The sequence below is a fragment of the Gracilinanus agilis genome, chromosome 2 (genome assembly GCF_016433145.1).
Source record: "Gracilinanus agilis isolate LMUSP501 chromosome 2, AgileGrace, whole genome shotgun sequence".
NCBI classification, from domain to species: domain Eukaryota; kingdom Metazoa; phylum Chordata; class Mammalia; order Didelphimorphia; family Didelphidae; genus Gracilinanus; species Gracilinanus agilis.
In genome coordinates this window covers 170,775,505-170,801,912 of record NC_058131.1, presented here as the reverse complement: position 1 = coordinate 170,801,912, position 26,408 = coordinate 170,775,505, and the positions used below count along the sequence as shown (strand labels likewise).

General features: G+C 38.3%; 2 protein-coding genes across 2 annotated transcripts in view; both read right to left on the bottom strand.

Moving 5' to 3' along the window:
* Positions 1–563: 563 nt before the first annotated feature.
* On the bottom strand, positions 564–7,951 carry PLPP5 (phospholipid phosphatase 5). The gene is made up of 8 exons (XM_044663567.1): positions 7,945–7,951; positions 5,819–5,873; positions 5,500–5,608; positions 4,887–4,977; positions 4,385–4,448; positions 3,900–4,024; positions 3,170–3,340; positions 564–1,838 (listed from the first exon to the last, which is right to left on the bottom strand). Exons 1-8 carry the CDS (start codon positions 7,949–7,951, stop codon positions 1,675–1,677), a joined length of 786 nt encoding a protein of 261 aa, XP_044519502.1. The 3' UTR covers positions 564–1,674.
* Positions 7,952–10,411: 2,460 nt separating this feature from the next.
* NSD3 (nuclear receptor binding SET domain protein 3) overlaps positions 10,412–26,408 on the bottom strand; it is a 154,121-nt gene continuing 138,124 nt past the window's right edge. Inside the window, exons 17-24 of the mRNA XM_044663565.1 lie at positions 23,397–23,599; positions 21,391–21,503; positions 20,536–20,805; positions 17,384–17,500; positions 15,485–15,626; positions 14,240–14,346; positions 12,967–13,171; positions 10,412–12,393 (exon numbers count right to left, since the gene is read on the bottom strand). Of these exons, the coding sequence (XP_044519500.1) occupies positions 12,152–12,393; positions 12,967–13,171; positions 14,240–14,346; positions 15,485–15,626; positions 17,384–17,500; positions 20,536–20,805; positions 21,391–21,503; positions 23,397–23,599 (1,399 nt within the window). The 3' untranslated portion in view covers positions 10,412–12,151. The remainder of the gene's footprint in view (positions 12,394–12,966; positions 13,172–14,239; positions 14,347–15,484; positions 15,627–17,383; positions 17,501–20,535; positions 20,806–21,390; positions 21,504–23,396; positions 23,600–26,408) is intronic.

Sequence of the window (26,408 nt, the reverse complement as noted above, 5' to 3'; positions counted from 1 at the left end):
AAAAACTTTTTATAAGGTAATTTTATAGCAAAAAGAGCACATGGATAACTTTTTATTGACATAAAAATTGGGTTTATTGGAGGCACAGATACATTGAAAATGGCACTTTCTGGAAGAAAATGCCCATACATAATTTCAGAAACATAACAAGTGGAAGAGATACATATTCATAGGTCCCATAAAACTAGTTCAGAAAAAATAGCTTATGTGGTTCATTTAACTCTATCCCTGTTGGGCATCCGTAAAGGTCACTGGTAAGTGATGATGACCAACTTCTTTCCCTTTCAGTATTAGAAATGATGTTTCTTTCCTTCTTTACTCCTTAACTAGGCAGAAACAAAACAAAATTCTACATTGAGCTGGTGGGAACTTTTGAGGTCATTTAGTCCAATCCCCTCATTTTAGAAATGAGGAAACTTAGTCTTAAAGAGATCTAAGTAACTTGCCTGAAATAGGTAAAACTAGAATTTGAATCCAGGTCTTCTAACTCCAAATTTACTGTTATTTACTTATTTTTAAGCCCGTACCTTCCATTTTGAATCAATACTGTAAACTGGTTCCAAGACTAAAGAGAGAGGTAAGAGCTAGGAATTGGGGGTTAAGTGACTTCTCCAAGGTCATCTAGGTAGGGAGTGCCTAACATTGTATATTTGAACCTAGGACCTCTCATCTCCAGGCCAAGCTCTCAAACCACTAAATCACCTACCCCTCCTCCCCCCGCCCCACATTAGGAATAATTTAATTGGCCAAGCTAATGCTATGTATAGAAAGTTTTGTTTTGGCTCTACCTATCACTCTTTGGTCCCTAATAAAAAGAGTTCATGGGAAAGGTAGAGTTGAGGTGGTGGACTTATGCTTTAAACTCATTAAAATTCTACTCCTATTGGGTTTCTTCAGACCTTTATATATGTACAACAAATTATGTTTACTACAGTACTAAAAAATCTTCACATGTAAGCTCTGCTGAGGACATGTAACATAGAACAGTGATCTGATATTTGGACATTTTTTTATTCAAATATTTAGGTAACAGTGACGGGAAAGATAAGTTTGGTTCTGCTCTAATTTTAGAGACTCTGGGCAATAAAGGGTCTTGTTTTCTGATATTTCAACTCTAGTTATAACACAGGCATTTTGTTTTTCTGCTTCAAAGATAGAGCAGATACACAGAGCTATACAGAAGGTTACAAGGGCTCTGCCTTTGAATTAAATGTTAAATTGACTGAAAATATTCCCATCCAATCAGTCCCAGTGAACCTAATGCAGTCAGGATGTCTAATGTAGGCGGTCAGAAGCTGGGCGAAACCATCTGTGTAACTTGAGTATATATTACTGCCTTTTAAAAAAGTTCTATAATTCTGACTTAACAATAATTTCATGAGGATATCACTCCTTGGCCTAAATTTATCCTTTTTATTTGTTTCTTGGGTACTATTTCATTAAAAACAAACAAACAAACCCACCTTTATCACCATTAACTTGGTTCTTCTACATTTCAAAAGGTCTTTCCCAATAAGAGATTATCTAATGGTACAGTGGCAAAAAAGAGCCAGTACAGATATGGCCACGCAGAAAGACAAAGGGTTCAGTCTTGCCCAGGTCCTCACTTGTGGCAGTTAAGAGGTATGAGTCAGCATGGAATGCTGTTGTTGTCTTGGGAGGTAGGTGAAGTTCCTAAACATCAAGTCTATGGGGGACACTACGTTTCTCGTGTGTGGTAGAGAGAAGACGCTTGCAGTGGAACGGCTTATGGCATTCGGCATCGGTCAGGGAAGGGTAATACTGCCTGTAGCTGAGGTAGGCAAAACAAAGGCCAATCAAGGATCCCACCAGCACGTCTGAAAAAGGAAAAAAACCACAAAATCTCCATTCTCACCCATGTCCAAAGAGAACTCCGCTGTCTCCTTGCTCTCTTTATCCTCTTAGGGCCACTCTGAACTAGTAACGATGTCTGGATGGCTCAGCGTTACTGGTTTCTTCAATGAGCTAGAAGTCACTCTTCTAGTCCTTACAATAGCAATACCAACAAGATCTTGAGTGACTATGAAAACCCTCCTTAATTTAGAGGCCCCAAATTAATAATTTGTAGTAATACACATAAATTGAGCTTATGTTTATTCTAAATTATATATGAAAAAGATTCAGTTATAACACTAATAGCATAATACAATTTCTTATAAATCTTAGTCATTTTTAATGATTTTGAAGAAAAATCTTGCAAACAAAGGTTTCTTGGCCTCTGAGCAACACCTCTTAAAGTTTAAACTACTGGCTTTTCTGCTTTAATTCTGACTTGCAATTATAAAATGTGCAAACATTTCAATTAGTTTGAATTCTTAAGGTTTATAACTACAACTAAAATTTCCTTCTCTTTATTTTAACCCTCACCTTCTGTCTTAGAATCAATATGGTGCATTGGTTCCAAGGAAGAAAAGTGGTAAGGGCTAGGCCAGTGACAATGTGCTGCGCCCTGTCCAGATGGGAAGGATTAAGGGAGGGGGTGACCCAGGCGCTTGGCTCAGGGGAGGGAGTAAGCAGAGGGGCAGGGAGGCACACTGTAGAAGGGGAGGGGAGCAGTTCTGCCCAAGCCCCTCGGCCTTTCTAGTAACTAGCTCTGGTGGGCGATGGCACAGGTGCCCACAGAGGTCTCTGTATGCCATCTTTGGCACATGTGCCAAAGGGTCACCATCATGGAGCTAAGCAATGAGTGTTAAATGACTTGCCTAGGGTCACACATCTTAGTTTTCAAAGCACTTTCTTTCACCCAAACCATCTAGGCAGTGGAATATTATTTGCATTTTATAGATGATGAAAACAGGCAGGCTCTGAAGTGAAGTACCATGGCCAGGATCACAGCCATAGAAAGAATTAGAGCTTGAGCCTTCTACTTCATTTTACAATCCAGGGGTTCTTTCTACTAACCCACATTGCCACTTGGGGCTTAACTGTCTGCCAGAGGTCATTTCCTTTTCCGTACAAAAGTCTTTTGTTACTACTACCATCTTGAAGCATCTCTGATTTTAAATCTGCGTAAAGTGGTGGGATTGTTTTAGTTTTGGCAACTTTGCCTCCTCCAGACATAAGAGAAGTTTTCAAGAGGAAAACTAGAAAGTGCCTAAACAAGTATCTCTCTCAGCATTTTCTCTCTCGGAGTCGGGACAGACCTTACCTTGCCAGTGGTGTTTGTAATCACAGGTTCTGGAAAGAGCGATGACTGCTGCAAAGAGGAGAGGTGAGAGAAAGGCACAGAGCCGCCAGGACTGTCCACGGCCTCGTGGAGTGAAGCAGTGCAACTTCCCTGCCAGGTAGAAGGACGTGAAGGCCAGTCCAGCAAATGCAACTGGAACAGAGAAAGCTAGCATGTGAGTGCCTCTGGAAGGAGACCGAGTCATTGCTCTCTAGACTGTCCCCCAGGAATCACGAGCAGCCCCCAAAGGTGCTGTTGGCTATCCCTGTCTACCCAAGTCTATTTCCAAAGTCTGTTCTTCCTACGTGTTGCACTAGTGCAGAAGGGCACAGTGACTGGGAAAAGGAAGCAATAAAAGATACATAAGTCGTATCAAAGTCAACAATAACAAACTCCACAAGGGCCCAAGAAATGTTAAAGCAATTTGGGAAATGATCAATTATTTGCAAATGCATGATGATCCTGCTCTCTCATGCTTTACCACCTCAGAAATACCTGGGTGGGAACTAGTGAGCTCTCTCACGACCTTCCTACTTACACGTCCCCTCCAGTTCTGGGAGCTCAAAGACAGGGAAGCTCTGCGGTAAAAAGGTCTCCAGTGTCTTAGGTAGAATGAAAAGGAGCAACCGCAACCCCTTCTCCAACAGTGCCGACTTAACAGTGACCCAATTACATGCATAAAAGGAGAAAAGAATTCACTTGGTGGTCTCACAAGAGGAATGCCCACTGGGGAAGCTCTTCCGGCCTTCCGTGACCACCTCCTTGTCCCCAGTGCAGATCAGTTCGGAGTTGGCCTGCCCGTCTGGGAAGCATCGATAGAAGAAATCGGGGCGCGGCCTAGAAGTAACAGAAGAGCGGCCATCTGACACACGCCAGCGCAGAGTCCCAGAGTCCCACCGTGCAGCGTTCTGGGGTTGGCTTGCTGGTTTCAGGAGCTATTTCCCGGCCCAGGATGGCTGCCTGAGAAACACGCTGTGATTTCTAAGTGAGGCTGGGCGCCCCGCATCCCCATTTAGGAAAAAGCGAGATCTTACTGAGGAGATCATCTTTCTATAGAACAGACAACAGAACAGGCCAGTGGGAGACCCACTGTACATCGTGCAAAGGAAAAAGGAAAAAAGTGTCCAAGAAACGAGAGAAAATGCAGAGAAGCAGCGCAGAGCCACAGCTTCACAGATGTGAGAAGGGGGACCCTACCTTCCCACGATCAGCTTCACTGTATTGGTGAAGACTCCATTTAAAGCAAGGGCAAGGCTGGCAGCTGCGAAGGGAAAAGTTGGCCATTGCGGAGCCTGCCCTCGGGTAGAGGGGATTATGCTTCAGCAAAATAGGAGCAGCCAGAAGGGCCACCTGGGGAAGCTCTGCTTCCCAAGGACCCCCTGGCTCCCTGGCCAGCCTTCTCCCTGGGCTGGGCGGGTGCTTGAATGGAAAAACATTTGGATTTTCAGCCAAAAAAATCTCAGCTCTACTACCATCCACTGGTTTTGCCATTTTGGGCAAATCATGTCACCTCTAGGGAAGACAGTCACGCTTGAATTATTTACCTCAAGGGTATTGTGAGGGCTTTGGAGACTGGTGACACAAACAGTAGCCATTAGCAGATGGTGTCCCCGAGTCCCGGCTTCCTCGCTAGAGGGGCCAGGGCCGCCCCATTCCCCACCCCCACTGTGGCCCCAACGACGCCGGAAGCAGCTCTTACCCAGGCAAGCTTGCTTGGTGTCGGCCCCGTCTGCTTTCTTGAGACATTTAACCAAAAGGATCAGGGAGAGAGGACACAGAAATACAATCAACTGTAAGGGAATATTAACAAAGCTAAAGCTGCTTCTGGGGCGAGGGTAGAAGAAGAGGGAAGCTGAGCTCCCCTTAGGGCAGATGCGAGCCCATTTCCCCTTCCAGATTAACTAGGCAGTGAACAATTTCTCCTTTGCTAGACGTGAGCCACGTGCTTCCCAAGCGTAGGAAGACGGCCAGCTGCTAAGCCTAACCCAAATCAAACCTAGGTTTTTTTTTGTTTTGTTTTGTTTTAAGGCAAACAGGGTTACTCACATAGCTAGTGAGTGGCTGAAGCTAAATTTGAACTCGGGTCATCCTGAAACCAAGGCCAGCAGTCCTTTCCCCGCGCTGCCCGAGGCCAAACCTAACAAAGGGGCAAAGCTTATAAAAGGTTTTCTGCAGCCCAGACCCCTACCCTTCTTTGGGACTTGCTTAGGGGGCAACATGGGGGGAGGGGCGGGAAATGGAGCCTCTCTAGGGATATCTAGACCCGCATCCCAGGATGCCCCAGGGCGGCCAGGAGCGGGGGTGAGACCCACAAACATAGGCGTGGTGGGGAAGTGGTCGTTCTCCACGTAGGGGTTGCGGTAGAGCCACATCTCTTCAGGTTGGATGAGCCTCTGGAAGGGCGGTAGAAGCTCCATCAACCTGGAGGTAAAAAGGTGGAGGCAAAAAGGTGGAGGCAAAGACACCAACAAGGACCAGTGAAGCCCCGCCCCTGCGAGCCCCACCCCCGGGCCCCCGAACCTCCCCCTCCCCCTCTAGCTGTGCTGCAGGGGGAGGGGCAGATATTCCCCGGCCAGCCTACCCCTCCCAACCCCCACCTCAGGCCGCACAAAGGCTCGCACAAAGGCTCACACAAAGGCTGCGAAGAGTGCGATCCTCACACCGACTTCGGCCCCCAGAGCGGCCGCTGCCGCCGCCGCCGCTGTTACGGCCTTCCCCATCGAACTGAACTGAGCCCGAGGAGCCACCGCCTCTACCGCTGACGTGGCGAGCTCACCCCAACCCGTGCCGGGAGCGGAGGAGAGGGCAGCTCGCGAGCGCCCACTGGCGAACGGCAGATCAGAACAACAGCATCCCGGGGGAGGGTGGCATCGTGAGGAATTCCTGCGGGACCCTCACCAAGGTCTTCGGACCCTGGGGTCCAGCACCGGTTAAGGAGAAGTACACACTGGATCGCCCCGAGGCGTGGGAACTGAGGAGTGTCATGGGTGCAATTCAGGGTTAGGTGACCTTATCCCCAGGTTCTTCCCAGCATCGAAACCCAAGAGTTCTGGTTGCTGGGATCTTCCTCAGCTTCTTGGCATCGCCAGGCCTCACACGGTTTTTTTTTTTTTTTTCACTTAAACATCGGCCACCCCCCACCAACTTTTTCAGAAATTGTAATTCCTAAAAGGAATTTTTTTCTCGATTACTGTCATGGCTGGATGACCCGAGCCCCGTGAAACTATGACATGGAATTAATAGTAAAGACAAAGCCAGATCCTTAACTTGGAACATTCAGAACAATTTATTGAAGTCAATCTCAAGCAAAATCTGTAATCGGTGGAATGTCATTAAAAACCTTTCCAAATGAATCCTCACAGAAGCAAAAAACATCTGAATTCCAAAGTATTTGTAAAATAAAAAAGGCAACATCTCAGTAAATATAATGTACAAAAATTATATGTTCCTACCATCACACACATTCAATTCTGTAAGATTAAATATTACAGGCAATTCTAAATACTAGTCGGTAAACTATCTATATACAGTTTAACCAAGCTTTACATGTTTCACACTATGCAATAGAACATAGGCCAAACATCAACCCCCCCCCCAAATATTGTATATCTCTCAAAGTCAATGGGGCAACATCAAGTCATGTCATAATACAGTAATGCCCCAGTGGAACATCCCCAAGGAAAGATAACACTAATTTATTAGTGTTAAGAGCTTCCATCCAAGTCACAGAAACTCATTTGTAAGAGATTGACTTTAGTGAATATTGATGGTTTCCTATTAAAGACTCAAGTGATTTCATTAAAAGAACATTTTCACAGAATCTACAAAATTTGTTACAGATAAAGTCTACAGAAAACAAATCTACAAAGATCATTATTACAGAGAAAGATCACATGGAAATGAAAATGGAGTCATTTAGGTATCTGTGTTTATTGTGCAACATCTTTCAATATGGGTACAAAAGGGCTTAAATTCTCATACCAATCCCAAATATGCGTACATCCTTATTCAAAAATCTCATTACTAGCCAGCTGTAATCATCATCATCATCTTGGTTATCAGTGGCAATATAATTTTTATATGAAAATGACACTACAAATGAGATATATCAATTAAGATCAATGACAAATCAAAGAAAGTATCATCCAAGTCCATTTCTAAACTCTTAAAAATTCCTTATTAAAGGTCCAGTGCAAGGCCACCCTGACCTATCCTTCAAAATGACCCTAATACAGTCTTTCCTTCCAGGAAGGAACTTTAGAAATGGTGGACATTCCCACTCCAAAGAACAAGTTTATTCAATAAAAAACATGAAAACATGAAAGATTGTGTGAATGGCTTTGGCAATTAAGACACTGTTTTACCTTACTTTTATGTGGGAATGATTTTAAGGATCTCCATTATAGAGGCCACTATAGTTCACCAAAATTCTCTCACTCCCTTCCTTTAAACGCAAAAATATCTCAAGCACCCAAGTTTGTCACTCTGTAATGGACTATGATAGAAAACGGAAATAAGGTTCTGAAACGTACAACTGATACATCCAGCATTTTAGGAGTGTAATGTAAGTATAAACGTTTTTTGCTACACAAACACATTACAGGGAAAGGGAGGGAAGAGAGAAGATTGATACAATGATGAAAATAAAGAACAGACATAGGGAATATTAATAAAATGCTGCTGGTGTCTTATGTAGTAGTCTCTTCTTAAGTGCATACATAAAATAAGGACATCTGCTTTGAAAATCCCCTTTACACTACCCATAAGTTCACCTAAGTTAAGAAGGATAAGAGACTTGGCTCCTAATTCTCAATGCAGTATACAAAAAACAATGCGTTCTACTTTATAAATTAAAAAAGTTGTAAAATAAGCATCTGAAGAGTTTCAAGTACATACATTAAAAAACCTGAATTCGATGAGGCAGAGGTCTCAATGTTAAAGTGACTACTTCGTACCTGTGGTAAACATCATCCCCTCATCTTGTTTCACCTCCCGCCCCTATGCCTTCCCAGATAAAAGCTTTCTTGCAAAGTTTCAGTATATACAAATTTTGAATCCTCTTAATATCTGCCAATTTATAGCAAAAATGTGCCTATTTCCTATTTTACCTGAAAACAGAAGCAAGTTTCATTTTGTTTTGTTTTAAAACGACCAATGACCTTCTTTTGGGTGGTCAAGACAAAGGAAAATATCTCATCTGATCTCTTTATAGCCCCAGTTCTTATGTATTTGGGGGATACTCAAACCCATCAATAGAATGAGAAGTAATTCAACTGGACAAGAGGAGGCAAATCTGTTCATACTAGCCATCTGATAAAAGCCCTTAATGAAAACATAATTTTTAAAGCACTTCTCAAATGGTAAGAATTAGCTCATTTAAATTCTCTTGTTCTTGTTCCCCATTAGAATGATATGTGGTAGAGCAATGCTAGTTTTAAAAGTGCAAAGAAAAGGTTTTGCTTTTGTAGATAACTGACCTCTGCGCTAAGCAGCATAGAGATTATATTACTTTACAGATAACTTCTGTTGTACATGTACAAACTTCAGACCAGGGCATTTGGAAATAAGTTTGACTGTGGTCTGAGCAGTTCAAGAAACTACTCCATTCACTAGGACATAAAACTGTTGAGCATTCAAGCACCCTACTTTTCATAGTCCTCTGGGTGATTAGAATGCTTGAAGTTCCAATTTCTGAGTAGCTTTCACTATGGTCAGTATTTATGGGCACACTCTGATAATTTCCTTCTCTGTGGAGATGAGGGTGAAGAGACTGGGGGAAAATGTGCATACTATCTTTTTTTTTTGGTTTGGATAAATATCCTCTCAAAGGTGCTCACACACCAATCCTTACATGAATGATCTTGGAGTTCAGCTTCAAAACTCAAACCAGATCATTCCCTTAAAAACTCAGATGCATATTCAAGATAAACTGACAACATGCTTTAAAAAAAGGCACCTCCCACTCCTATAGCCCCATATTTATCAGAGTTTACAGAGCCACAAAGTTCACTTCTCTGCTTTGCACAGCTGCATTGGCATGAGTGCCAAGAATGAATATTTATTCCCATATTAACCAACTATTATCGTGAGTCAAACTTGACAACCAGCTCTTTGATTCCCTGAAACTGGTTCAAGTCCTTTCCATTCATTCCATCCCACTTCATATTGTCCTGGGGAAGGTCCTCATTATTTTACCTTCAACCACAACTGATTCAGATTGAGTTTCATGCTAATAGCCACAAATTATATCTTCCTTTAAAATTATTAGCATGAGGTAAAGCAGAAAATAACAGAGCAAATGCTGGTACTTAAGAGGTTTTGCCTTATTTGCTTTTTGTGAAATGGAACCACAACCACAACAAAATCTATACCACTGATTACTGATTTGAAAGCAACCCTCAAGGCACTCAAAACAGTTCACTGAATAGTATGGGTATAAGTGTATACTTGTACAACTCTTTTACCTTCTCCACAACCTCACATACTAAAGATGTGTTAAAAAAGGTATGACCAGGAAAAAAGGAGACTTCCCCTTGGCACTGACACTAAAAAAAAATCAAACTCCTTTTTAAAACCTATTTAAACATTCAGGTGCACTCAATAAAAAAAGATGTTATTTATGGTCCAATTCTTCTGTTGTGCTAAGCTGTCTAAAATAACAGCCTATGCTTTTCCATTAATTATGCCAACAAAGAAATCTTGGTACAGCTCTGTTATTCAAAGAGAGAAACAAAAAAACAATGGGATACTATCGAGGAACTAAGTCTTTGCAGTGTTCAGCACATCCTGGCTTACCATGTAAAATTCAACAGAATATTACTAAGTAGTACTAAAGCCAAACACATTATTATACAAAATAAACAGATTTCCTGTTGGATGCTGTTGTAAGAGAAGAGTTATGTTTGGAATACTAAATGAAACCTTCCATATTTATAATTTTTTAAAAAATGCAAATACATCACATATGTGTACAAAATTAAAAGTATGGCAAAACCTAAATATTATGAATAATGTTAAAAGATATCAAAATGCATAAATGCTACAAAGCAAAATTTAGTGTATTTTGGTAAGCTGCCATTTGTGTTAGTAGTGACTACAACCGGTGACAAAGAAAGCCTTTTCCATTTAGCTCTTGCAACTATGGCAATACTCAGGGAATTGAGTTTTATTAGAGTAATTAATTCCCTTAACCAAAAAGCAAATCAATTACAGGAGGACTAGTAAGTCCTTTTGGGGAGTTGGTAATTCGAGTGCTTAAGGTAATCATAGTGTTCTATTTTCAAAAGATAAAATCCAGTACACATGCAGGTGTCCATGTACGCACACAAGAGACACAAAACTGCACTTTCCTTCTTATTTTTTATTTTGTTTCAGTTGAGAGTGCTCTAAACTGATACAGAAAAGGTAATATGTACAATAGTACAATTGCCCAAGTATGGAAGAGATGAGGTGGATCTGTGTCTGTAGTTCTTGCTACTCAGCCAAAACTCAGAAGAAATTAACACAAGACACTCAACACAATGATACTACCATGTCTTGTGCTATTTATTTAGTTGTTTCTTTATGGAGAATACTGGGATACATATTCCTAGTAGCTAAAAATGAATGAATTCCATGAGTAAGATAGATATCTTGGTGTACTAGCAACTGTTTATATAAATCACAGCCAACAACTTTTGTTAACACTGACTTCCCTGGGAGCTTTCCCCAGATGATCTGTAAAGATCAAGTGCATTTATGTTACTGTTTCATACCCTGTGGAATTAGAAGTGCTCTTTGTTTCCTAACAGTGGGGCAATGTTAAGTACTAAGATAACAATCAATGAAAACTGCTTAAATATAGCCTTTTAAATTCGTCCCATCACAACTAAGAAGAGCTACTTAAATACAATTCAAAGTACATCTGTATATTTTATACCAAGAAACATGGCTGGACTAGTTAAGCTAACAAAGGGAATGTTTTAGTTAAGGTGAGGAAAGGGCTAAAAGTAAAAGTAAAAATGAAAAAGCCCATCATTCCTCTCCAGATCAGCTCATCATCCGTGCACAGCGGAGATGATGGCCCTAGTAGAAGGCTTTGGGTTGGCTGCATCTCATCTTTTAATGCCCTACACCAGTGTGGCAGTTTGGTAAACAGACAGCTGTTCTTCCTGCCTCTTTATACCCACAAACACATGTCATTTGTAAAAAGTTAGCATCAACAAAAAGCATTTAAAAACTACTGAGTAGAGTCATCCTGTGATTTTTAAAAAATAAAGTATTATATCCATATCAATAACTTTAATAATCCTACCTTGTCAGAGCCCAGAGAGGTACACTCAACAGAAAGAGGCATTTTGTTTACAGCCAGATTGACCACTCCCAATTCCAAGACCACCAGAGGTCTGAAGTGCTACAAGGCATTAGCCTAAATTAATGTTTCATAAAAGTGTACGTAAAGGTAATTATACCTTTTTCTGGTATTCCAGAAATAGAGTGGAGTTCCTCCCCTCCCCCCTTTTTTCTTTAAACATACTGATTTAACTACCTAACTCACATTTCTCAAGATTTCTTAAAATTAAAATAAAGGAGTGGTGACTATTTTTCCCTTCTACACTCAGCAACATATTTTAACTTGAACTTCCTATTACTAACATAAATGCATTTTTTCATTTTTCTTTTTTAAAGGCCAAGGTATATCTGTTTTTTAGCTGCAGAAGCACATTTAAGGGCAAGGAAAACATACAAAGAATTTAATCTCCCCTCCCCCCCATCATAAATGAATCAAAATCCAGGCACCACTTTCTACCTTTGGCTGCCTGTATTGTATAATTCCTCCATTCTAATTCCAAAGCCAGCTCAGGTGATAGACCAAGTACATTATGACAGTTTCTTCTCTAACAATTTCATCACCTATTTACTTTTACCCTTTTCTTTCTTAAAAAAAAAAAAAATAAAATAAAAAAAATAAAAAACACTGTAAATTTATTCCTTCACTTCATCTCCAGGATCTTGTGGTTCCATTTTGCATCTTATCTTGTTCCAGTACTCTGGTGCCACAGGAGATTTGGGGTTATGTTTAGAGCAGCAGAGACGGCCTTCCAGTGCAGAGGGCACCAGAGCCCCTTTCTCATGATCTTTACAAAATGAACGTGGACAGAACTCACAGAAAGAAACTGCAGAGTTGCTGCATGTATCACACTGATGCCAGGGACATTCCCACTTTCCTAAAGTGGAGAGAAAGAAAATTCGGTTTCCTGTCTGTAGATTACACATGTTAGACTCATTTAAAATGTTAGCACGCCTTCACCTTCCTCCTCATTGGAGGCTAGGTGGGGTACAGTGCTTAAGCCAACAACAACAAAGAGAACATTGAAATATGGGTACATCCCACTGCCCTAGGAAGTGTGATCAGATAAAGAATGAGGTACTGGTTGTTCACAGAGAACCCAAATCTGTACTAAGGGAGGAACTTCATTTCTATCATCCATCATTCTGTTTGTTTTTCACTCCCATCTAGCTCAACAGTACCCTGTGTTCCTGGGACTCCTCCAGTCTTCATGTCGGGAGGGTAGGGGCAGGGCAGCCATCTTTTCATTTCCCACCAGGCTGTATTTCAGCATGCCCCTGAGCCAGATAACTGCCCTCCCCCGCCATGCTCCTTTTTAACATCTTTTCCCTTGCTGTCTTCCTCGACTAGATCCTCTACTTAACTATGGCTTAGCTACTCTCAGGAAAGGTGGACATATTCTACACTCAAATGTAAACACGCCTAACAGCAAACAAGCACCAGTTCTCACCATATGGTGGCTGCGTCAGGTTAAGGCATAGGAGGTGGTATGCTTTCGGACAGTCTTTTTTGTCACACATGACCAGCTCTCCTCCATCTCCACACTGAAAACAATAATCCTCATGCATCTGCTTCTGTTCTGTTTTGATTTTCCGTTTCTTCTGCTTCAACTTAGCATTTTTTGCCTTTTCTTCATTTGCTGACGCAAATGCCGTCTGGCAAGAAAAAAGTCACAGTATTGTCAATGACCAGAGAGAGAGGAGGAAACTTCAGATGGAAAATAAAAAAGAAAACAAAGAAAACATCACCATAGCCCCACATGCATTTAAATTAAAAAGGCATTCGATTACCTAGAGAAATTTATGATTATATTAACAAAATGAAGCTCTTTTCTTTTATTTCTTATTGGCTTTTGAGTGCTTTATTTTTATTTGTGTTCCTTCTTTAATTAGTCTGGTTCACTTTTTTATGGTTAACATGATTTCCTACCCAGTTTGGTTGAGATAAGAGCCTCCTCCTTCCTTCTTTGAATTATAATGGATAATCTTGCAATAAAGGTTAATTTTTTTTAAAGTACTTTGGAATAGCAAGTGCATGACACAAAAAGGAGAAAGAAGTCCAGAAAAAATAAGTAGTTTGTCCACACTGACACTATCAGTTGGCAAAGGTATTTCCAAAACATATCTCTATCCTTTATGCAACACTGCCTCACAAACAAGAAATATTTTGACAATTCTCATGTAAAAAAAAAAAAAAAAAAAAAGGAAATTGTTCAGGAATTTGCAAACTTAGCGAAGCCATTAAAAAAACCCCCAAACCAAAACATCAAAAAATACAATTCCAACCTTTAACTCAAAAAACTTTACTGAGAAGTGAACAATGAAAACTTTCACTAATGTAGTCAATACTCTAAGAAGAAATGGGGCACTCCCAAATTAGTGTCTCCTGGGATGGTCAAAAGGCTCCTGCTCCCTGGTTTGATGGGGATGTGATTGGGGATGTAGACTCTAAATAACCACTCTAATGCAAATATCAATAATATGGAAATAGGTCTTGATCAATGATACATGTAAAACCCAGTAAAACCCAGTGGAATCGCTCATTGGCTACAGGAGCGGGGAGGAAAGAACATGAATCATGGAAAACTACCCTAAATCAATTAATTAATTAAAAAAAAGGGGGGGGCAGGTCCTGCCCTCACTACCCTCGCTTTTATATCCCTTGTATCCCTTGTGCATAGGAGCATTATCTTCCAGGCATCCTTTCTTTCCTGTACAACTGACCTTTGGCCGAACTCCTAGAAAGCCGCTACAGTTGTCTGCTCCACAGTGACACTCAGTCCTGCCATTGCCCAGGCAATCCAGGTTATAATTAAATGTTAGCTCCACCCCTGAAACATAAAGAAAGCAATCATCCACATGCAAGACATTCTTGAGGAGAAATATCATCAGACACCCACCCATTCATGATTAAAAAAGAGACACAATTCAGATGTAAAGAGTATTCTTCCTTCTCAAGTCTTACTACATTAAAAACATTAGTGGAAAAAGAAAACAAGGAAAACATTTATGCCTACACATAGCTACAGAAAATATAAATATTGTAAAAAGTGACATACTCTACCCATAAACAGCTGGAAATAATGCAGCCAAGACCAAGAGATCAAAAATTATGCTCTAGAAAAAATTAATTTAGTTTATTTTTTGTTCCAAAGCTGTCTCCCTCTTCAGTAAACAATCTCATGGTCATTAAACTACAGACCATTGAATCACTTTTGGGAAGTTATTTTGTATTAATTGGCACTAGCTGTAGTCACAAAGACAGAATATAAGTTGAATAAGTATGGTTATCACATACTCCTATCGAGTGGGGATTTAAAGTAGGGCTCCCTAACTTTCAATAGCAAGAACTTATGTAATTCTTAATATTATGAATATATTTTTTAAATCTCACATCTTGGGCAAAAGAGTATGTCTTCTTCACTTATTCCACAAATTTTAGAAACTGAAAATTTAAGTCATCATTATGATACTTAGAGGAATGGAAGAATGAATGAAATTATATGTATAATTTGGAACAGATCAGTCTTTTAAAGAAACAGATTCAGCCAAAGTTAACACAGGCTAAATGCCTTTAGGATTTAAAAAAGAGCAGTAATTAAAATTTTATATAAATAGCTACAAATATAGGTCATAATTACTTAAGCAATTCTATGAGGAGATGAGCAAGCACTGCATCTCAAAACCCATCACTTATCTCAAGACTCACTGTGCTGTCTTATTCAGGATGCACATGTTTGAATTCTTTGTAACTGTAATTTGACAGAATGTTACATTCAAAATAAGGGATACTTCAGAGATACTTAAAGAGTTTCCAAGCTGAAAACAAAATTTTCAAACTGTATTTATGGCTTCCTTCCCTCCTTCAAAAGGAAGACTACGTTATAATGAAAGAGAAGGGGAAAAGAGGGAAAAAGAAATGAAAGGAAACAAGAAAAAACAAAGAAAGATAGAGAAGAGCCACTTTACCTGCAGGAATATCACAAAGAGCAAAAAGTCCAACACGAATATCCCCATTCACTGTCCACTTTTGAGTTTCACAGTTTGGATTGCAACTATGGTTCATAAAGCGAGAATAATTGCCTTTTGGGCCAGCATCAATTATACGGTCCTAAAACAAAAAGAAAATTATTGTTTAATTGAGATCATTGTGAGCCCCTCTTAGAAACACTAAACACAGCCCAAGATTCTTTTGTAGCAGACATTTCCTCCACCTGCCTTTTCAGTAACATTTCAAATTTAAGTATTCTATAAGATCAGTAAATCTTTCATATTTCCATTAGAAAATAACAGCATATTATTTTTAAGTAATCATGAAATAGTGAGTGTTCAATTTAGTTTAGTGGGTTTTTTTTTATTGTTTTTTTTTTTTTTTGTCTAGCATTTGGTAAAAACAAATACACTTATAATATTCAAAGATGTCTGGAAGTTCAACTGGACCAAGAATAGGGTATGAAGACTTCTTTAACAAGAAAACAATTTAAAGCACTGTTTTCAACAGTTTTTGCTATTGGACATCTAGGAACTTGAGTAGGAAAGAGAGGAGGCGATTAAGAAAATGGTCAGATGACAATTTATGATGATATGTGGAAATTAAAATCTCAAAAATGATCAGTGAGAACTTTCTTTGGAGGTATTTTTTTAAGTTAAATTTATATATTTAGAATATTTTTCCATGGTTTATAAGATCATGTTCTTTCCTTCCCCTCTTCCCTCCCCCATCCTGGAGCTGAAAAGCAATTCCACATGTATCACTATTCAAAACCTAACTGCATATTATTCATATTTCTTTTAATACCAAAATACCAATCATATCCCTATGAAACCACGTGATTGATCATGTTTTCTTCTGCATTTCTGCTCCCGCAGTTCTTTTTCTGGATGTGGATAGAGTTCTTTCTCCTAAGTTTCTCTGGCTTGTCCTGAATCATTGTATTGCTACTAGTAGCAATTACATTATTACATTTGACTGTGCCACAATGTTTCACTTTCTGTGTACAACATTCTCCTGGTTCTGCTCATTTTGCTCTGCATCAATTCCTGGAGGTCTTTCCAGTTCATACAGAAATCCTTTGGAGGTATTTTTGGACTGTGGTTGGGAGGGATATATGTGTGAAGTAGGCTCTATGTCTTAAGACACTGATGATTTGAACTCCCTGGGATTTGTAATATGAATAATTTGGATTGCCTTTGGAGTGCTGGGTAAACAGTTTCTAAAAAAACAGAGTACTGTTTCAAAGAGGCATTATCTGGCAAAAATTGATTTGTATTTTAGATTATCATAAGAATTCTTTAAAAAATTTTAAAGTATTTTCTAGGTTTTTAAACAAGGATTTTCTTCTCCCTTTACTAGCCTGGGTTTTAGTCTCTGTTTTTGCCATTGTTTTTCTTATCACATCCTTGCCTTGCTTTATCTATAAAAGGTAGATAGCTAAATCAGATTATGTTTGGAGATAATAAATGTGAAAGTACTTTCAAAAGGATAAAATATTATAGAAATGTAAGGTATCATTATTACTTCTAAGGGTTTTATTGTATTGTATTACAATTTGTCATGATTACCTCATTGCTCCTTTAATTAGCTTTAAAACTTGAGAGCATATTATACTTTAGAACTATTGACATTCTTGAAAATAAAACTTTAACCCTTTCTTAAAGTATTCAGGATCTTAAAAATTAAACTATTGAATCCTTGGTTCAATATACATTATGGATACAAAATTATGGTTCTTAGCATTCCAGTTCGATTTTTAATCATCAAAGATATAATTAAATAAATTGGGCTCACTCCTATGATTAAACAGCTTCAATGTAGGGCAATGTTAAGACCATCTTGTCTCAAAAGAAAGAAGTCTTGTTTTTTCTTACCTTGGTAACTGTTAACATATAAAAATTAGTTACGCTGTTCTCATGAGCACGTTTGATTCGCAATCTACATTCTTCTTCATCAATTAATTCGCCAACATATTCATTTACAAATTCACCCTACCCACAATAAGAAAAACACAAAGAATATATTATAGTGATGCTCCTAAAAGGAGGACATAACTGAAAATCAAAAGAGATCCCATAAAGAGCAATGAAACAATGCATAAAGTGGAACTTCAGTTATAGAAGGATGAATGGATTTCAGTCTGGCTATTTTTCAAACATGTCCCAGGAGTGATAAATCATGTGGAGTAGAAGAAAGTGTGAGGGCTGTATGTTTATAGGTTGTGTGAATGATTGTAAGCAAATCATAGAACCTTAGTTTCCTCAGTTGTAAAATGGGCATGGCAATATTGCCTACATTACATATCTATTGGGATGAAAGTGCTATAGAACAAGGAGCAGCTATTATTATTATTATTATTATTATTATTATTATTCCAAAAATAGAGCCATAGGTAACAAACTAATTTTCCCCACCATAAAGTAAACATTACTTAAAAAAAGATATATGCCAAATAAACATAGTGGTTTACAAAGGGGACAATCAGAGAATTAATTAGTACATCAGCCTCGATGGCATGTGTTGTTTGAAATTTTCAGCATATAAAGGTATGGCTGGGGTTGATGGCACATGACCTTCAAATCTGTAAAATTAATGAGCCATGAAAGGTAGTTCATATAACCACATAATTATTTTTCTCCCTTTTATGTTTAACTTTATGCCAACCACTCCATTTAAAAAACAACAAAAATATTAGTCTCTTCAAGCATTTTCCCACTTCCACTAACATACTTCCTTAATCCCCAGCATCAGTGTTTCTATTATATTCAATGGCAGAATTCGATATTCAACGAAGTATGCCACTTAATTGAAATATGTATAATATAGCTCATATTTCCTGGTTTCAGTAAAGTATTAACTTGCTAAAATTCATTTAACTGAACTAATAAAACAAAGATAACTTGAGATAAATACTGGCATATTCCACATAACATTTTTTCCGACCAAATTCTGCTCTTCTGGTGATGGTCTTTGCTAACTGCTCAGCAGCAACATTTGTATAGTACATAGGCACTTTACAAAGATCTCATTTCGTCCTCCTCTTGGGAGGTAGGTGCTATTATTATTAACATTTTACAGATATGGAAACTGGGACAGAAAAAAATTAAGTGATTTGCCCAGGATCACACTGCTGGTGTCTGGGGTTGGATTTGAATTGAAGTCTTTCATACTCCAGGTCCAATGCTCTATCCTCTACACTAAATCACTGCCTCAACAGGCAGGGCACACTAAGATCTGCTGATGAATAGAGAGGTTAAATCTGGCCAACATGAAAGTAGTTGCTAAGCAGATAATGGAATAATTGACTCATTCCCTTGGCTCTAGAGATTCAGGAGATGCTCCCTCCCTATGTAGCATAGGACATTTTCCCACTCTTCACCTCCTATCTCTTATTTCTCCACTCCCCTTTTATTTAAAAATGTATTTGTTTAAGTTTTGGACCCCCATTTGTAATGCTCCTCTTATAAAACTATGTACACTGTTGTTTTGCTTAATATTTTGTTTCTGTAGAAACGGTTGATAACATTCCATTAAGGATGACTCTAGTAGAGACAGCCATTATACAGAGGAAAGTGTGTTGGATCTGGAGTCAGAAGATTTAGACTGAAATCCAGGTTCTGCCAACTAATATCTGAGTGACCCTGGTAGGTAACTTCATCTCTCTGGGCCTCAATGTTTGTGCTGAAATAGACAAAACAATCTCAAAGGTACCTTCTAGCTTTAAGTCTATGATGCTGTGTTACTAGAGGAAACTTGGGTAACAATGGATACCGAGAATCACATGGACTTAAAATATCAATCTATCATTCCTCTTGCAGTTACACTGCTAGCAAAGTTTACATTAATCTTCTTGACTTAACAGAAACTGTTATTAATCTTGAGCAAGCTGGCAAACAGTTTTTTTAAAACTGGCCTCTGGCTACTTTTAAAAATTAATTGTCTTTGAAGGGGTAGCTAGGTGGATCAATAGATAGAGGGCAAGGCCTGGAGTCAGGAGGATCTGGGTTCAAATCTGACCTCATTCACCTCCTACTTGTGTGAACCTGGGCAAGTCATTTAACCTCAACTGCCTAGATCTTCCTATTGTTTTGCCTTCAAATCCATACTTGTATTGATTGAAAATAAAAGATAAGGGTTTTAAAAAATTGTCTTTGGTCAGCATCAAACATACTTAATGAGTGAATAATTCAAACTGAACCCCTATGTCTCTTCCTCCCCTATTCTACCCTTCCCCTAATAGATACAGGCTGTTTTTTCTATTGATAATTTCCCGGGGCGGGGGGGGGGGGGTAGTAATGGCTAAAACAACATTCATCACTGGATGGCTAATCTTCTTGTGAGAAGGCTCTTCACATTCAGTTACATTGGCCTTCAGATTAAAAACAGAATATTTCTTGACATTGCATGGGGTATGAAAAATCAAATTAAGATTTATAAAACCAACTACCTTTAATTCTCTTTACAAATGGAAAATATATTTCAACAGGAACAAAATATCAGTGGCTTTCTGTGTCATAACTGAAGTATCATTCAATTGCCAGCCTTTCCTCATTTATCCTTCTTTGCCCTAAGACTTTAAAATTGACATGATTTCTAGATATGGATACCTTCCCTACCAATATAGATAAGAACTTCTCCACAACTTAGGAACTGGTCTTGGTCTGGGTAACCTTTTAGGGAACAAGCCTCTCTGCTTCCAGCCAAATGAGCCTTAGAAAGGCAGTCTGTCACCAGATCTATATTCCAAAGCTTTCCACCAAAGTAGCTTGTACCCCATAAGCACAATTTCTGAGAACTCAGGGTTGCCTCCATGCAAATCTATAACTTTGTCAACAAGCATTCATCAAGTAGTTATCATATGCCAGTATGAGGTATGGATCTGGGGAATGCAAAATTTGTAACCTGAGTAAATCTTTAAAATTTTATAAATCTTCTAACTCCAGATAGCAAGAATTCTTAGTTTACCAAGAAAGCCCAAACTCATATAAGTTCCACTTCTTTGCACTTTATTCTCAAATGAGGTCACCTTCTTGATGCTCCTCTTGGTCCGCAGGCCCCAGCCACGTCTCTCTGTCTTGATGACTTCTGCATCTGGATAGAGCCTTTTCGTGAAGTTCTGGTTCTGGCACCGGTCCCCCGCTGGGCATACTTGAGGGTGACATTCATACTGTAACATGCGGTTCAAGCATTCTGACTCCAGGCCACAAGGGTTTTCATCAGCAGGCTTGCAATTACAGCGAGGGATCTCGGACAGGTCGGCCACTTGGATCTGAACCTTCCCTATCACTTTGTTAGCCTGGAAAATAAAACCAGAAACAAGATGGATATGAAAGATAAGAATGAGTTGTCAAAGCACTGGAAAAGAGATGACTTTAAAATTAGACTTAGCTTTGCTAACTTGGTTTGTGACTTTGAGAAAGGGTTTTAGGTCAATCTTGGGTGTTCACTTACAAATCAAGGGTAACCCTCTTTCCATCCAAGTTAACTGGAATTTTATAGGCATAAACAAAAAAATTTGTATGAAAGTGCTTTGGGTTTTCTGGAACCAAAATGTTATAAAAAACAAGATGTCATTACTATGTGAATGAAGGCTGACTGGCGAAGTGAAAAATTATGTTTTGCTTATGATATGCTACATTTTAGGTATCCCAGAAGGCTTTTGTGTTTTCAAAGATTTCATTCTCATTACGATGGTCCATCACTGTGGTTTTGTCTCTCATTTGATGTTAAAAGGAGCAGAGAATTGCTATTAAAGTGCTTAAAATGAACACATGAGACCAAGTGACAATTAGCAGAAGCCATCATAAGAGAGTTCATGCGATCATTATGAAAACAGCGTCCATCTGGCTAGAGTCAATTTGCCCAAAGGGAAAAGACTTACTTTAATGTGCTTGTAGGGTGGGGGTTTTCTCGAATTTCTTTCCAACTCCAGGGCTTCTTTGTTTTCTCTTTGTGCTTTCAGTTCCTGGAAACGTTTTGCTGCTTCCTCAAGTGCTATACAATATCAAACAAACAATGCACATAAACAGATGTTAAATGGGGTTTTAACACTGTTCTCTCACTTCTTGGAGGCTAATTATTACCCCCCCTCCAAAAGATTATATACTCTAGAATTTCCAACCCATAACCAACTACACATATAATTAGGGATGTAAGTCATTAACTAAAACTAAATGTTCAATCTTTAGAAGAGAGTTGATCTGAGAAACTTCAGATAGCACAATTCACTGTGAGACCCAGGAAAGTTTGTTACCTTGATCTAGATTTTGTTTGCCTGGGAAGTCAAAGCTTCCTGGAAATCAGACAGTTGTAGGATTAGAGGGAAGAGATTCACTGATATTCCACTTAGTCTAAAGAATTTCTTTTGAGCAATAGAATCAGGACCCCTTGGAAATGACACTTAGAATGTATACTATTATTCATGGGGTATGGAGAAAAAAATTAGGAGCATAGGCTATTATAATATAGTATAGTTTCATTCAAATACATTTAAAATTCATGCTTGTAAAGGGCACTTCAACATATTTTTAACAATGACAAGCTTAAGAGGGGAGGGAATACAATATTATTATTATTTTTTTTAAGTTTCTTTTTGGTCCTGTTTGTTTATCAGCTATCTGAAAAAAATGGTTTTTTAGGGGCCAGATGACTGCTTCCTTTATTTTCCTAGCTGTGTTAATTTTGCTTGTACAAAATTAATTTCATTACAATTTAATGTAATTAAAACATATATTTTATTTTTTATAATGACATCCATTTCTTTCTGGTTAAAGATTCATTCCTAACCCTTATCTGTAAAATATATATTAGCTGTCTTTCTTCAAGTTTTAAAAAATGATATATTTAATATATAACATTCAGGTAATGTATTCACTGTGAATGTATTATTATGAACCCATTAATTAATACCAAAAACCATTCTCTATAACAAAGAGGTGGAGAAATGATGTATATACACAATTCTTAAAAGAGGAATTGCAACTACCTGAAAGAATGTTCCAAGGCACTAATAAGAGAAATGCAAATCAAAACAACCTTGAATTTCACATTATACTTAGTAAACTGGTGAAGATGACAAATGAAGGGAATGGTCAATTATGGAATGCTTGTGGAAAAATAGGCAAATCAACACTTTGTTGGTGGAGCTGCAAACTGGTACAACCATTCTGGAAAACCATTTGGAATCATGCAAATAAAGTAATTAAAATGTCCATAGACTGCAAAGTCTATATCCCAAGGAGATATTTAACAAAAAGAAAAGTTTTAAAAACAACAAAATATTTACAGTGTGGCATTTTGGGGGGGTAACAAAGAACTTGAAACGAAGTTGTTTAATGATTATTGAATGGAAAATGGTGAAACAAATTGTGGTACAAATGACAAATATGATGAGTACATAGAAGCACAGAAAGACTGATATGCAAAATGATGTAAGCAGAGGCAGGAAAATAACATACAAAATGATGCCAACAACACTATAACAAAAGAACAACCACTATAAGACAACAAAAAAATGAGTCTTGCAAAATGATAAAAAGCAAGCATAAATATGTGAGAGAGGAGGATTCTTCCCCACAATGTTCTGAAGAGGCAAGGGGGCCAAGATGGAGAATACTGTACGTAATGTCAGATTTTTTCATTGTGTTGATCAGTTTTGTTGACCCTTTTCTTTTTTTTCTGATTTAGAAATTCTTTACCACAAGTGATGACTCTGAGAAAGAGGAAGGATATGGGAGGAAATGGGCAATGTAAAAATGAAAGACTGTCAGTTTAAAAATTCTGATAGCTAATAAGACAATTGTAATTGTCATGCAAATTAGCAAATGCTGGGTAGCCTTTATTTCTGGAGTCCTGGTTTTAAGCCATGGTAAACATTACCCAATTTACCTTTTTTGAAGGTCTTGTTAATACTAGTTTGTCCCTCAGCAAAGCTTTTGTCTCCTTCAACATAAGGGAACACTCTGCCCCGGTGCACCCAATAGTAGTCATGAGAACCAAAGAAGAACACGGGAAAGTCCCCCAAGTCATGTTTAAGGCCTTGGATGTTAAGAGGCACGGACCTGGGATTGCAGATCTCTGCTGGCCACCACCTAGAAACAAAATCGATTTTAGATAAAATAGATGGGCCATAAGAAGAGAAACCACATAATTATTACTTCAAGCTTGGTGGAAGAAAAAAGGGATAGGGATATGGACTAGACCTGTGATTTCATTAGTATAGGGAACTCCCAGATGAGGAAACTCCCTCTCCCAATGCAGGTCGGCACCTTCTCTGCAACTTATAGTCTTAGAGAGTTGCCCAGAGCACTGAGAGGTTAAGTGACTTGCCGAGGGTCACACAGCCAGTATGTGTCAGAGGCGGGACTTGAACCCAGGTCTTCCTGGCTCCTAGGCCAGCTCTCTATCCACTACGCCACGCTGCCTCTCCTAGGGGGAGAGAAAAAAAAAAAAAAGAAAAGAAAAGTTATATAATTCATAAATTTTGTTTAGGTCCTAATAGCATAAAAGGTTTTACTGGTCTTTAATCTTGCTTAAACCATGAAATTCTGAAAAAGTGAAGGGTAGAATTTTTTATAGTGAACAAGATGGGAAAGTTGGGCCTTATATGTTCAATATCATTTCAAGTCTAGACAAGAAGCCATGTTTTTTTTTTTTGTTTTTTTTTTAAGGCTTTTTCCTAGAGAAACAGACTGTTCTTTTATAACACAAGTGAACATGACTATTCATGGATTCATTTTGAGAATGAGTTGGAGCCACTCAAAAGTGAGGCAAGGCCAGTTTTCTTTAATAGTACCCGTCTTTCTAAGACATTTTCTGAATCTTCAGTCACTTGAGGATATACATCTTTTGGCCAAAAGTGCAATGTTTTGCACCAAACTGTACTTCAGAATTTAATTCAATTTTAAGTGGTCTTAGTCATGGTTCTTCAACAAATTAAGAGTCTGGAATAAAATGAAGGCAAAAATGCCTACTGCAATGAGGACTGAGCACTCTAGCAACAATTAAATGAAACCATCTGTAGAAGCATTTGATGGCTTCCAGCAACTGGAAAGTCAAGAGATGGAAGAAGCTAAGAAAGTTCAGCCTCAGGCACTCTTCTATGGCTATTTGACCAACATGAAATCATGAAAGTCAATCATGGACACACAAAACAGTTTTTTGGGCACTGTCTTCTTTTTCATAGCCATGTGTTAAAAAAACCTTAACAAGTACCTTAGTGAATACTGAGCTGGTTACAAGGCTGCATTCCTCAACAGACTGTATAGAACCTGCATAGTCAATGACTACTTTGGAATTTTTCCTGGATCCTGTATTAGTTAAAAATTACAATAAGAATTGGTGCCCAATTCAAGAAAACAAAACTTTCTGAAGTCACTATTTAGTTTACCCCTGAAGCAGTCTGTGAAATAGATATTCTAAATATATTTTATAACCATTTTCTAGGTTGCAGGAGTCACTAAGGGATGGCCAACTCCTAAGATGAGTTAGATCACTAATATCTCAGAATTTGCTACATATCTTCCAATTTATTCCTTTGGAAGCTCTGAATTGGAATACCTTGCTGCTTACAACAATTTCATGTAGCCTAGCTGGATCAGACTAGCAAAAAAGTACATAAAGGGCTAGTTCAGGATGAAGTGTTGAAGTTCTTCCAAAATATACAAAAAGAATTTTCCTGGACAGAAAAACATATTGGCAATGATCCCAAATGAGTCACTGCTTTGAGTTTCCTTCAAATTTAATCAAAGATTTTTGGTTTGGGGTGGGGGGGGGGGGGATTCTCAACCAAAGTGCCTTATGATTGATCTTCACTGACCATTACATTTATGAGTTTTAAAAAGCTAAAGAAAGTTAAAGGATGGGCTTATAAAATCTAGCAATATAGGAAAAGAGATAAGCCTCATTAAAAATTACTTTGTAATAAGATCAGTTAATTCTAGTATTCTGCTCTGCTACTTATTGTGACCTTAGGTAAATAATTAAAAAAAAATCAACTTCAATTATATCTTACTTGTTGAAAATCTTAGTAATAAATTTTATCTTGGTGGTACTCTGCAATGGCTAATAATACCTATTTCTTTAATAAAATTATAAATACAAGTCTTAAAAGCATGGCACAGTGGGGAGATAACTGGTTTTGGAGTCAGAGAAAATAGGTTTAAATCTCAGTTTTGTTTAATAATACCTGTGTGACCTTAGGCAAGTCATGTCACCTTTCCAGGCTGCAGTTTCTTCAGCTGTAAATTGAAATAGTTGGAACTTATGAACTCTAAGGTCCCTTGCAGCTCTAAATCTAGAATCCCACTGAGGTGTAAGGTGTGTGGCATGGGGTTTCAATTTATATGCTCTAGTTATTTATCCATTCTGAAAAGCAATTAAAAGTCAGGCTTTGGAATCTTTTACAATAGAGGAAATCCTATTTCTCTCCTCTTCTTCAGCAAGGCTAAAAGGTTCTTTTGGCACCTTGTATATCTATATCTATATCTATATCTATATCTATATCTATATCTATCTATACCTATATCTATCTATATACACATATACTACCATCAAATTTTTAATACTTTCTTTCATATACTTTGATACAGAATCAAAGCATTTAAGGTCTCTAGTTAGAATTGATTTAGATATAGACTTAGAAATGTTATGAACACAAATAGATTTTTTATAATTGGTTCTCTAGATAGATAAGAACTTCTGGAACTAGAAATAACAGAAATCTCTATCAACAACAACAAAAAAGACCTCTTAACTGTCTTCATCCCCCAAAATAGCAATAGAATTTATTTCAAAAAGGCAACTCTTAGGGAAGCTAGGTGGCTCAGTAGATAGAGAACCAGGACAGGACACAGGAAGTCCTGGGTTCAAATCTAGCCTCAGATACTTCCTAGCTGTGTG

Coding starts and splice junctions, on each gene's coding strand:
- PLPP5 (XM_044663567.1), bottom strand. Junction 4,449..4,886: donor CACCAAGCAAGCTTGCCTGG/GTAAGAGCTGCT, acceptor TTCCCTTCGCAG/CTGCCAGCCTTGCCCTTGCT. Junction 4,025..4,384: donor GTGAAGCTGATCGTGGGAAG/GTAGGGTCCCCC, acceptor TGTTACTTCTAG/GCCGCGCCCCGATTTCTTCT.